The 13,968-nt window shown below is 39.3% G+C and overlaps 1 protein-coding gene across 1 annotated transcript in view; it reads right to left on the bottom strand.

The window, feature by feature from the left end:
• Nucleotides 1–13,968, bottom strand: part of gabbr2 (gamma-aminobutyric acid (GABA) B receptor, 2) — a 245,769-nt gene that overhangs the window by 187,382 nt on the left and 44,419 nt on the right. The window contains exon 2 of the mRNA XM_036566416.1: nucleotides 862–999. Within this exon, the coding sequence (XP_036422309.1) occupies nucleotides 862–999 (138 nt within the window). The remainder of the gene's footprint in view (nucleotides 1–861; nucleotides 1,000–13,968) is intronic.

Here is a 13,968-nt window from a genome sequence, read left to right on the forward strand (position 1 = left end):
AGAGTCATAATTCATAATGGTGGTGATAGGAATCAGAAGTTCAAAGAGTTTAATGCCTCTAAAAGAAAGCCTCACAGAAAGCTATTAGTCAGAATGATTAAAAATACATTTCCCAATGTCTGAGGCGTTATTTTACAATTGTTTTGAGATAAGGCTTTGGCCTGAAATGTTTTTAAACACACTAATAGTGGAAGGGTACAGGCAGGGCATTTTTATGGCAAAGTATCCAAATAATCTAAAGTAACCCAATAATCTAGCACTTCTTACTTTATCATTTTACTACTTATATTACACATAAAAACTCAGAAGACATGTAGAATTCATAGGTCATTTTGTATAGTAAATAAAAAGGCTATAATTGTATTGCACACATTGTGACTCCTAGTTCCATTCACCACCACTGTAAAAAAAATCATAGTGAGTAAATTAATCTACAGCGCACCATTTTACATCAAAACACTTGAAATGATTTTGTTTACATGATCAAATTAGACAAAAAAAATTGCATCATTCCCCTTTAAGGTATCATAGTGGTCCTGTAGGAATCCTGCCAATGCAAAAGCAAAAGCATAGCAGCTGCAAGGGGGATCTGTAGCTGCTGCTCACCTCATGTCATTGTTCCACTCACAAAAATTGCTACTACAATATATCTGTCAAGACCAGGTTATGATGCTGATGGGATTCCAACTCAAAATGGAATCTCAATCCAATCTCAGCCTAAAGATCCTCAATTCATAAAAGTCCAGTGCAGTCCAACTCTGTGACGTTTTATACAGTGACATAAACTGCTACTGAACTTGGAATATAAAGAGTGATACCGATCATTGCATCACAAAAAAGATATTGTTCTGTGACTCTTACCTGCACCAGGTTCCAGCCCTCTAACGACTCCGCAATAATGGACGTCACTGACGGACACACTCCACCAAAGATCATTAAATGTTTGGGACCGTAGCAGATTGCATCGAAGAAGGCCCTTAATCCTTTTGCATTGTCACACTGAGAAAGAGGGAAAAAGAGAGAGAGAAGGAGTCAGTGAAAAATTGCAAGTGTTTAGCATTAGACTTGATACAGCTCTTTTACTCAGATCTGAAAGGTTGCTTGGAACACAGCACCACTTCTTGCTGTCACTGCCTTTTTTACTGTGAGGTCCATGAGGTCCATCTCTAACCTTGTGAAGAGTTACAGGCTCCTGACTGGCATTGTTTACAGAGATACATGAATATGTATGATTACTGTTCATATGTACGTTTTTTGTCAGCAGTAAATAGTGAAACAATAAATGAAAATTCATCTTTAAAGCCATAAAAATCCAAGAAAATCTAGGCCTTCATTTTCTGAATGTGTCAAACACAGTCTTCTGCAAAACAGAACCAACCCACTGCTGCAGTGTGCAGCCATTTCACATCACCATGGCAACACTCTTTGCTCCGTGAAAATGCTAGAGAAAGAAAAAGATGGAGTAAGGTCTATTGATTGCAATATGAGTCTCTAACCAGTTTTGGTCTGATTTTCTTTGTTTCTAATGATATTCCACTCCTGGTAAACACTAACAAAAAGTCTATTATTGGCCAACCACTACACTTGATTGACTCCTGTCCATAAACTGAGACACTTTGACACTTCCAAACATTACAAGTCAATCGAGCTTTCGATCCTGACTTTCAACGTTGCTTTAATCCTTGACATTTGACTATGCTTGTGGGAGCTAAAAAGGAACATCATTACTTTAGTGCAAACATTCACCTAGAAGAATACATAGTGAGAACTAGATTCTTCAGACGTAATCTCTCAAAGACAGACAAGCCTAAGAGTATTTTTCAAGATGAATTTAAAAGGGGATCCATGGATTCTTCAAAAAAATGCATAATAGTTAAGATGTAAACAAAGTAATCTAGAATGGTTTGATGAGAAATTTCCTGAAAAATCTGAATTTTTTACGAGTGGTGATTGAAACCAGATGTCCAAAGAGTTTTGTACAGCTACCATACAGTAAACTATTGCATGAAATTGTTATAAATACACAGCCTGACGCCTGAGACATTGTTTCATGGTAGTTACACTAAGCTGTGGCCTAAAATGAATTTTTATAATACATTTATGGTGGAGAAGTATACACAGGGTGTTTTATGGCAAAATAGCCCCCAAAGAAAACTAATTTTTTCAGATTTACTACTATTTTACTAACATGATCTTAAAATCTCAGAAGACATGTATAGATTCACTGCTGATTTTGGAGAGTAAATTAAATTTCTAAATTGGCCTTGTAGGCATCATGACACTAGGCTCCTAGTTGGTAAGCTTCTCTCCAATGAACCATTTCACATCAAACCACTCTGAATGACTTTGTTTACAACTTGACCATTTGATTATGCAGAAGTGTTTGAAAAATCTGCAATTCTCCCGTAAAACATACTGAATGATGACCATGGAACGATTTGAGAAGTGCATTTCCCTGTAAGTTAAAAGATCACTATTGAATCCATTTTAGCTCTGAAGTCCCCTTGTGGTAGTCTTTTGTCCTGAGGGGATGGCATGCATCGTGTGCTCACAGTCTGATGGTGAGATGGGTGAGAGCACAAAGCAGTGTAGCCCAGGTACTTAAGAAGAGCAGTAGTGTCTGCAGGTATTTGTTCCAGCTTTGAACAACACCACCTGATTTCACTAATGAGCTCTCCTCTGCAACAAAGAAGAAAACCTAATTAGTGAAATCAGGTGTTGTGTTGTGTTGGAACAAACACCTGTAGACACTACAGCCCTCAAAGGATTCAGCTGAGTGCCTGTGCAATATAGTTGGATAGCTTACAGCTAAAAATGACATTAAAAAAAACTGCTCTGTTTTAAGAACTGTTTAATTGTCAGTTTTTTCCTTAAACTTCATAAACTCTAGGGACCCATCAGGCCTGGACTTCAATACTTACTTTCCCAGCTAAAAAAGACCCACAGGGCTTCCATAGTAATTTATAGTAATTTCGTATCCACCTTATTCCTGCACCCCATGACCCTTTGAGTTACTTATGGACAGAATTTCCGGTGAATCATGAACAGACACTACATAAAATGTTTATAACATCCTAACATGACAGAAGTAAAAGATAATCTATATTGTTGGGACCCTGAATGCTTGGGTTCCAACAACTCGACTCTAGAGGAATCATTATGAAGCCACATTCACATGTCTTCAGAAGCTCTGCGCTTTTCATTCCTATAGCATTGCTGTTCTCGCCATAATTTCATCTTTATTCAGCTGAAGGGACAATCATAAACTGTACGACAGCCCAGAACACCTCAGATACATTTAATGGGACAAAACAATAACCTAAAAAGTAAGCTCTTTGTCTTTGCTAAAAATGCTAACAAACAACACATCCGTTCCCTAACCAGATATATCAGCCATAATCTCGACACAGTGGTCATGTGAAAAATTAGGTAGATAAGTAAATCAGTAGTTTATAGTAATTTATAGTAGTTACTGGATAGTAAGCCTTAAGATTAATTATTAAATAACAAGCCTAGTTAAGAAAAAGAGGTGCTGAGATCTGATTTCATTACTGCTGAATAATAAATGATAGCTGATTACCATTTACTGATGTCAAAAACAGCAAATCTCTGCCGGAGATCATGGAGAATCATGGAGAATGGGCAATCTATTAATCATACCACCTAATGCAATTGTTTCACTTGAACACCAAAGTTTGCAACAATCAATAACTAATAACCAGCATGGAAACAGACACTATTTTTGCTTCATTTTAATGTTGCTCAAAATATTGTAGGAATATCAAATTGTATTTCAAAACCCAGCATCCTGAATCGTAGGCTAAGTGTATTATTACATTTCTATTACACATTACATGTCTGAACACACAAGACAAGGCGCCTTAAAATGCAACAAACAAATCTTCACTAGGCCCAGGAATTAGTTTCTCACATTGTAATGGAATTTGCCCCCAAAACTACTCCTTATTAATATCTCCTTGTTAAACCAACCACTGATAGGCTGCTGTAACCTCACAACGAGTGATGATAGTACACACATTCTCACCCGCCACACACTAGTCAGTTCGCTTTTGTGTCAGAAATAGAAATGTCGAAAATAGAAGTGGGCGTATGAAAGGAAATAAGAATGTGATGAGGCACTGCAGAATAAGTCTATTGAGGAGAGAGTGTCCATACTGATGAATAAAATCAGCACATCTCATTTACATATTTCCCTCATATGTGTGCATTTCCAGTTACCAGTATTTTTGAAAATGCATTAAAAATGTACACTTTTTTACTGAAATAAATTCTGTTCTGAGCCAATAACAGTAAAATTCACAAACACAAAATATCATGCTGTGTCTAAAATGGAAATGATGAGAAATTTTAAAAAGTATCATAGTGATTGACATACTTTGCTGAAGACCCTTGCTTATTATAAAGTTGCACAGTTGCACGCTATTACTAACACTGGTTTCAACATATATCCACAGCGGACTGCAACATAACTGCAATGGAATTAGAACTGATCAGAAGCTCTCATTATCTGAGTAGCATCATTTACAACTAGGAATTCTTTATTTTGATGCATGGTGTGCTACAAAAGGAATGCATTAATAGCAGCTAATTAAGTACTTTTATTGGGAGAACAGTATGAATGAATTAAGACAATGTTCAAAATCTTGACACTGTAATCACCCATAATAAAAAAGGGAAGGTCAGGATCATTGTCCTTCGAGTCTTTATAGCCCTCAGGCTGCACATGGTAACTATGCATCAATCTGTCATGGATTTCCACAGAACTGGAGCAGCATTCCTGTAAAATCTGATGGCATGCCAAGAACAAGCCATGTGACACATTCAATTCCTGGCATTATGCTCAACTAGGGCCCAATCAGCGAACAAAATATGGCATTCAAAGGCATGAAAGGATGGCCATACCTCCATAGTGGAGCCGCTTACTCTGAAATGAAAAGGTGCTTTTGAGTGGCGTCAAACACATGTGGTCGTTTGCCTTGTAAGGCACATATCCAGAATCCGCCTAGGTGGCTTCGATCATGTTGCCATGGGAACCTGCTTCACAATTTGAACAGTAAATGCGGAAGGAGCCAAGGCCGGCACTGACAGTTATATTTAGCACTGGTTGGGTCTTATTAATTGGAACAGGTTCAGAACTGACTTTTGGGGATGAACATGGATCTAAAGAGAACTGGCAAAACACTGACACAACAGTTGACATCCCTATAGCTTTCTATTTGTCTGGGATGGGGACAGAACCAAAGATGCGTTTACTGAGCCCCTAACAACTCTTTTTCAGTGATCTCAACCTCAGAGCCAGTGAGTAAGAGTCCCAAACACTTACACTCAACTCACACAAGCACACAGTCAACCACTGTGAATATACATATGCACAGATTTCCATGATATAGTGTGAATATATGCAATCTGGTCGCGGGGGTGGGGGTTGGTGTGTTTGTGTGTTTTTTTTTTTTTTTTTTTTTTTCTTTTGGGGGGCTGGTGATTTAGCCATCCTACCTCCTAGCTATGTTTACTTCGTATCTAATTTCAGTCAGAATTTGTTTGTTTTTTTAGGAGCCCTTAATCAATGCATTTACTGTTTCATTTATTTACATTTACTTGCCCATTTAAAGTTGTGCTTGTGCCTGAAATCTAATGACTGTGGGAAATTATTTCAGTCAGCTTAAATAACTGCGATCATCTCAAATGATCTATATGTCTCAGGCATCATGCAGCGTATTCTTAGCCATTTCATATGACAGGTAAAGTAATACATTTCTGTGGTTTTTAGAGGCATTAAACATGCAGACATCTGGTTCCTATCACCACCACTGTGAATAATTCTGACTCATTTTTCTCTAGAATGGAACTTATCATATCAAACCAATCTGAATGACTTTGTTTACATCTTAATGATTTAATTATGCAGAAACTTTAAAAAACACCCTTCAAATAGAAGTAGGGCTGGGTTTACACCCTGTGCATATTTCTCACAGCTCTATAACTTTCTATGAGCAGTAATACTGTGAAAAAAAATGCACATTACTTAGAGTGTTTAATAACATTACAGTGTTCAATAACATTCATAAACTTGAAACGCTTATTAGCTGTGCAGGTCTGATAAGAAGTAAGTACGTATAAGGACACACTAATTGCTAAAATTTGCAACAGTACTGCTGAATGCCTTAGAGGGGACAGAGGACTAAGGATTATTAATGGAACTATTTCTATGAACATCTTCAGCATCACGAAATGGCCAGTCGTGGTATTGCGGTAACATCAAGGGATAATCAAGGCTAGCTAACCATGATGAAACGCCTTGTTAGAGGTGGCGACGGTAGCAGCTGCACCTGTCTCCAGTCAATGGCAAATTACTGCACTCAAATAAGCAACCTGAGGCCCCCGGCACAGAGAGAGAGAGAGAGAGAGAGAGAGAGAGAGAGAGAGAGAGAGAGAGAGAGTAAGAGAGAGTAAGAGAGAGAGTAAGAGAGAGACAGAGGCAGTGGCTCCAAATGGGGAACAGCCTGTCACACACAATCTGCTTTTTACATAGGGAGTTTGGTAATGGCATGTACAAAATTAGACCAAACAAAAGGGTCGGCACATTTGACACGCCAAAATCTGTCCAGAAGGGAAATTCAGCAGCTCTGCTGAAGCCTGAGCTCTGAGAACTCACAACTATGGTTTAAAGTCTGGGGTAGTGAGCAGGGTTAGATTAATGTCGAAAAGAGCCAAAGTGCTAGAAGGAAAAAACAGAGATCAAAGAGAAACACAGTTCCTGGCCCCAAAAAGCCAGTAATAATGTGTTTATCAGATAAGCAGTTGGATTTTTTTGCCATATTGCATTTAGGTCAACAAAACTATGTAAATAGCTATAAAAGAGGTTTCAATTTAATATATTTGCTTAACATTATAATCCTCATTAAGTCTCTTGTCCTGAAAAAGATTATCCACCAACTTTGGCTGCTGCAAATTCGCTGCTCTGGAAAAGTCACGCAAAACCAAGCTACTCTCATGCTCTGTTTGTCCATGTAGATGAAGAGGTTTGCCCAGAAAGCTCTTTCCAGCTCACGGCAGGCAAGTCAAGAGTTTAGAGTGAGGGCACCAACCAAGTGCTGCTATTACAGCAATGCGAAATTAAAAGTTGAAAAGTACATTGTAGCAAAAATTCAGTTCCACACCCAGGGCAAAGATGATTATAGTTATTATATGACTGATTAAAGTCAGGATCTGCCTAATTCCATCCACCACCAGCACCATACACCTGGCCTGTACACTCTGTGTGATGGATATGTATCCATGATGGAAATGGAGAAAGGATGGTAAGCTTTATTTTAGAAAAAGGAAAAGTTAGTAACTGTGAACATACATTAATTGTTTAATTAAAGTGTAACATCTGAGTCAGGCACAATGTAAAAACTGAAAGATAAATACAATACATAAGTGTAGGAATAAAAAAAAAGGAAAGCCTGGTATGTTTGTTCCGCTTTGCTGGCTTTAGAGACTCAGCCATCTCTACTGACACAGGTAAACCAACCTTGATTTTTTCAGACCCTGAGACATGTGGCCTGGGCTTTGGGATATTGGTGAGTGAAAACTGCCAGTGTGCTTGCTATTGGGATTCTAGCAAGAGATATTCTCACATCTGCAGTATATGAAACTGAACTGAATAGCCTCAGCGCCCTCTGGTAACATTTGTACAGCAGGCCCCAGAGTACTGGCTAAGAGGCTGCATTGATTGAGCAAGAATCAGTGAGGCTGCCAGCACTCAGGGCTAACTCGGTGCTACTGAGCGAATTCACACATTAAATGCTGCAGGTAAGGGTGAGAGATATGGTAAAAACATAACCTTGCCTTGCAGAATAAGCAGTGTTATTTAGCAAATTCTTTATTCTTCCAGGTGAGGATAAAGTGCTAATACATGACCACTAAGCACACCAGAATGTAAACAGAAATTCTGAAGTGCTGATTGCTCTTTTTAGAGTTCTTCATATTATGAAAAGTGTGCTCATGTAATGTTAGCTAGCTCAGTAGCAATAATGCTAGCAGCAAATGAATGAGTGGTTCGTGCTCATATATTTATACAAAATGCAAAATTTGCTTGACCTTACATACGTTCCTGGGTAACTGTAGACATTTGTGAGTGTGACTTTTTTATATTCTGTATAAATGTGACGAGTGGTCCAGCAAAACTAGCCTTTTCTATTCACAAAAATTAACTATGTAAGAAGAAACAGGAGGGAAAATCTAACAACTGGTAAAACTAAATGAATGAAATAAGATAATGGGATATGTGAGTTGTACAATATGTCTGCCAACCGTCATTCCATGTATGATTCCCTGGAAAAAGCTCCAATAAAAAGCTGATTCCAAAAAAAGATGATGGGATAATGAGCAACCATCCAATCATATTTTTGTTATACAGTCTATGCAGTTACTATACCATGATTGTTGTTGTTTATAGGCTCTATAATGAGTCTAAATCTTATTATGAAACATGCAATTGTTCAGTGTTCTCAAGGTACTGACCACCACAATAATCTCAGAAAAGCATATTATTATGTAATTTATCACAGTAAACATAACATATTATACTGCCCACTCTTAGGGGCAATAGAGGATGGCTGAGGAGGGGGAATTAGTAAGTCCTTTGCGATAATTTATCTTCTATGAGCCAGACTGAACTATCCACTCTGCCAGGTGTGTGGCCCTGGCTTTGCATGCTAGACAGGCTTAATGGAGAGACGACACAGTGGCAAAACCAGGTCCAGATTATCATCAGATTGCTATGCTGCTTTTGCAGAGGGCTGAGAAACACACATCCCAGGATAAGCCCAAATTGGCTGCGAAAGTGCCAGCCAGTTCACTTCGAACACAGTGAACCTTTATTAGCAGTCTGCGGTGGCCAGGAGGGCTCCAGAAGGCTTGACGGAATAAGCGTATTACAGGTTATGCTGCTTGGCAGCAGTACTTGCCATGAGAATATGCGTCATTAAAATTAAGAGGCAAACAAGAGCTGTCCTCCTATGAGTTAGATCCAATGCAGTGTTGTCAGGGGAGACTATTAGAAATTAAAAGTCGTAAAAGCATGTGGTGAGAACATAATTTAGGTGACAACAAACATTAACCACAAGCACATGCCTAATTCACAATCTCTTGCCAGAAAGCAACATAATATGACACTGTGGAATATCTTGAACTCCACAACATACAAGCATGTAGGAAAATAAGCTATTAGTATACTGGTATGAAAATGGACCAGGAACAATATACAGTATCTGTGTAATTAGTGGAAACGTGGAAAGAGAAAGAATGAGAGGGATGGCTGAGGAAAGGGAGGCCATTATCAAGTTAATTATTTCTTGGCCCGAGGTCCTCCATTCTCCCCAGGATGCCTCCTCTGGAGAGCCGAGGAGGGGAGGCGGGGGTAATTACTGCCATTTTGGATAATTGTGGTGATGCAGTGCGTGGTGTAACATTGGGCCAGGATAAAAGGCAAAGATGTGCAGCAAGCATGTCTCCAAAGGAAGGGACGTGAGGCTCAGGGCAGCCTCCTGTGCTCTGTTTGGCGCTTTAGAGATCTGAAAAGTGGAGCGCACTCTAATTCCCTCAGCCCAGTCCTTATGCCCTGTCTTCTTCTGCACTGCAATGCTACATGGTCCTTGGGTGAATCTCCCTCTTTTTTCATGTTTTTTATGCTGATGCTCATACTGTATGTAGTAATTCCATGTCCAGCTTGTAATTATCTTCACCCAAGCTCTTACAAGAAGAAAAAAATTGTGAATAATTTCATGATTAGCCAGTTAATACATTAATTCATCCATTTGATCTCATCAGCCTCAATCACAGCTTTCCGAACATTGAGCTCAGAACAGTGGCTCACTTTAGGGAGTGAAAATCTGAGCTGTGAACTTCTCAAACTTTAAAACTCTCCTATGAGAGAAGATTTGCTGTCTAAGGTAAAGCATGTCTAAGGTAAAGATTTGCTGTCTAAGCTCTCATAGATGCATTTAAAAAAAAACAAAGGTGCCAAAACGTTCTTTGGAGCAAAGGCTGAAAGATTAATCATTTTATATCAAAACTGCAATTTAAAAGTATGAAATTTTAAAACTGCAAAAGCTGCAATGTGTTCTACAGCCTACATTATCAATGATGTCTATCAGTGATGTTTTAAATGGGGAAATGTAACCTAATAACACATAGCTTGTGAACTGCCTGTAGAGGAGAGACCACAAATGACTGTCAGTCTGGCACAGTATGTCCCATGTTCAAGTCAGAAGCCAGAAAAAGTGGATACACTGATCTTCTTGGCTAAAACAACAGACAACAGTCAGAATATTGGTCGAAAAATCACAATTCGACAGTTCCCTAAATTGTTCAGTCCTATTTGAAGCAATGGCATAGAATGAGGGTTCTCAAACTGATCCTCTTGACAGGCTCACAACCCGTAGGTATACAGCAAAAATATGGAAAATCTGAGGGTCCATGAGGATCGATTGAGAACCACTGCCACAGAAGAGCCACTTTGGTTACCTAAAGAATCTTTCAATTGAGGGTTCTTTAAAAAAAACACCTTTGTAAATGACATATTTTTAGAGAGAATTTTTTTAAGTTTAAAGAACTCCACATAGTGTAAAGGTTCTGTAAAATGTAAAAGCTTTTTCTAAACCTGTACATCCAAGCTAAGAACCTTTATTTTAAGCGAGTCCATGGTTGGAACTCTGACCCAGCGTTATGTCCCAGTTGCTACTGAAAGGCTATGTCCTGTTAATGTTGTTGATCCTTAGCTGCGCTGGGGACGAGTAATTACTTACTCTACCACTCCCTTTCTTTCATGAAATCCCATTTCCCAGGCTTAGTCTCCTCAGTGCCTGTGCTTCTCCCATTTATTTCTCATTACACCCACTGCTCCGATGGAGTCCATTAAGCATTTTGTGTAAGAGAGAAAAAAAAGTTTTGCAAGCAGGAAATGTATACAGCAGCTTCTCATCACAATGATCAGTCAAATCTCTGACAGAGCCCTGTATCTCAAGCAGCACCAGAGCTCTTACAGTTTATGCAGTAACTCTTCCAGTTCTGGGAAATGCTTGATGCAACTGAGTGTGCCCTCTCTGTGTTGGGTGTGAGCTGTGTATTCATAAGATGGGCTGTTTCACCGGTCTCGTCTGCCGCTCCAGCCTCTGAAAACCTCAGGTCTGCGTGGCCATAATGTCTGGAGTAATAGGTGTCATTCATCAACCTGCCTGCTCTGGGCACAGGGCAGAGCAAGGGGCGGACAACTGAGCGGCATGGCCATATTACAGTCTGCAACCAAGCACATTCTCCTCCACTGACAACAATATGCAGCATCCATCCACATAACTCTATATGAGCTACAAGGCCAATTTATGGACAGACGTTCTTTCCTTTTTGACTTTATACTCATGAAGTGTTAAAGATACCCATGAATAATCTCTATCTCAAGAGCAACAGTGTCCAGCTCATGAGTCCTTTCTGACATAATGGAATTTGGCATGTGTAAATCTTAATGTCAGAAGGTGCATCACTACAGCAAAAAAGTATCTAAAAACTGCATTATCAAATAGAATTTCGAGAGATTTTTTTGAGGAATAGTCTAGATAAATAAGCTTTGAAGGATTTTTGGTTTCCATTCAGTAAAGGTATAGTTTGTAGTTTTTATGTTTATTTTTTAACATTGTCACTGTTGTACCAAAATGGTAACATTACAGGAGAAGAAAACGTAGATGGAAATGCAAGCTAAATGACACTTCTTTTGCTGTTTTTAATTTAATATAATTCGGTTATTCAGATGTAAAATGTCATTCAGAGTGATTTGATGTGAAATAGTGCATTTCAGAGAAAAGTTTCCTTTGGGGACTTTTTTGCCTTCACCACCTTGCATATACCCGTCTAACATGAATGGACTTTTAAAAAATACATTTTAAGTCAAATCAAGCTAACAGTGGTGCATTTTGGTGACCGTGGGGATTTGTGTGTGTTGTTTAGGCCCAGCCACATACTCATAATCCTCTGTGTAGCCCTGTTGTGTGTAGCCCTGTTGTAAAAACATTAGCCATGTAGCAATGCTTGTCTGTTTTGTGCTACTGTTTTGCTCTACTCTAGCTTTACAGTGAATCTTCATAATAGAAATTCAAATTCAGGTTAATTGTTCTTTATTTCGTATCTTGACTCCTTCAGTGAAGATTTTAACTCAAAATATGTTTCTGAAATTTACTGGTGCTTGTTACACTGTTAGCTCTTTACCCAACTTCAGCAAGGACAGAATACTGTCCAATTATGCCACAGAAAGTCTGTTAACATCAACAAACTTCTATTGGTCCATCCATCATAAAATGTTCACACAGAAAAAAGTGCAGCCAGAGCTGTTTCAAATAATGTAAAAAAAATCTAAAAGAAAAATGGAGCCTCAAGGTTTTGACATGATACACTACAATATACCAAAATGACATTTTTGTGCACACACAAAAAGTTATCACACAATACTAGTTTGTTTTTCAGACATTAAAACATAAGACCAGTCACTCAATTGGCCTGTATCTAGCTGCAAGGCTAGTGGTCAGTCTATTACATCGTGTTTGTTGACTGGCGTCTGGTCCATTTAGAGACAGTGCTAGGATGTTTTCCTACATTTTTTTTTTCTGTGTGCCTCTGGTACATGGAGTTAACAGAAGCATACCTACAGTGAAGGAAGGGGGAAATGAAGCCTTGCTTGCTGATGCAGTGGAGTGAGAAATTATGCAGAGGCATTGTGCTGTGCAGGGCTGGAGAGCCTGTTCAGATGGAGAGCTTTGAGTGCTGCTGCTGCCCGGCTCTGATTGTGAGGCACAAAGCCACCAGCACACAGATCCATCAGCCTGCACGTTTTTACAGCGACTGGAGGAGCCAACAATGAGCTCCAGCAATCACTCATCAATCCACACAAACCAGCGACCAGGTGGCCGACTGATACGTGATAGACACCTGCAAATGAAAGCGCACATGACTGCTTTGTATTTCATTAAGTTGCTGCAGTATGATTACCGGAGAGATGAGGACTCAGGCTTAGAGACACACACATACACATGCACACACGCGCACTGACAAAGGCAGTTATTCCGCATTGTGAGTGACCAGAGAAATTCTACTGTAGAGCAAATGGACAGTACTGTGTCATTTGAGGAGCTGGTGTCAGACACAGCGTTGCTATAGTTACAGAGAGAGATAGAGTGAGAGAGAGGCTGCAAGAGAGAGAGAGAAAGAGAGAGAGCCGTTGAAAGAGAGAGAGAGAAGACAGAGAGAGAGAAAGAGAGAGAAACAGAGCTTGTGTGTGTGAGAGAAAAAGAGAGCGATAGAGACAGAGAGAGAGAGAGAGAGAGAGGTGAAATTTCTGGGTGGAGAGAGAGAAATAGTGAGATTTCTCTTTTTTTAATGTTTTTTTTTTCAGTGTCTCATCAGCTGGCCAAGGCCAACATGGGTAATAAGTGTCTTTTCTGTTATGTTTTGCTGAAAATCTCTGTAATGGCCAACCTTCTCACACTATTTGTGCTGATTCTAGGAATTCTAAAGCAATCAAATAGACTTTACAACCTCACTGCTCACTACCTAATGCTCTCTTCTACATTTTATAGGAAATACAATCGTATTTGTGTCTTAATCTGGATTCCTTAATTAATTTTCCTTCCTTCCCCCACCTCCCCACACACAGAAGAAACCCCTCCAATACCAAAATGGCTGACTTCTGTTGGAATCATAACTGAGTTTGTGAAGCACAGCATGAACATGGAGCTCCAATAGCAGCTGAAGTAGGTCATACAGCTTCTCAGCCAAACTCCTCCTTTATTGCATCAAAAATGCAGCAATCCCTCACATACGTAAACCTCACCACTGTGTCTCTGGGTGGCGTAAGCATATGTCCCGCTTTTTTCCTGTTCTAAATAAAGATGAAGCACTGGTGGTCTAAGCTGCGTA

The sequence above is a fragment of the Colossoma macropomum genome, unplaced genomic scaffold, assembly GCF_904425465.1.
Source record: "Colossoma macropomum unplaced genomic scaffold, Colossoma_macropomum, whole genome shotgun sequence".
Taxonomy (NCBI): domain Eukaryota; kingdom Metazoa; phylum Chordata; class Actinopteri; order Characiformes; family Serrasalmidae; genus Colossoma; species Colossoma macropomum.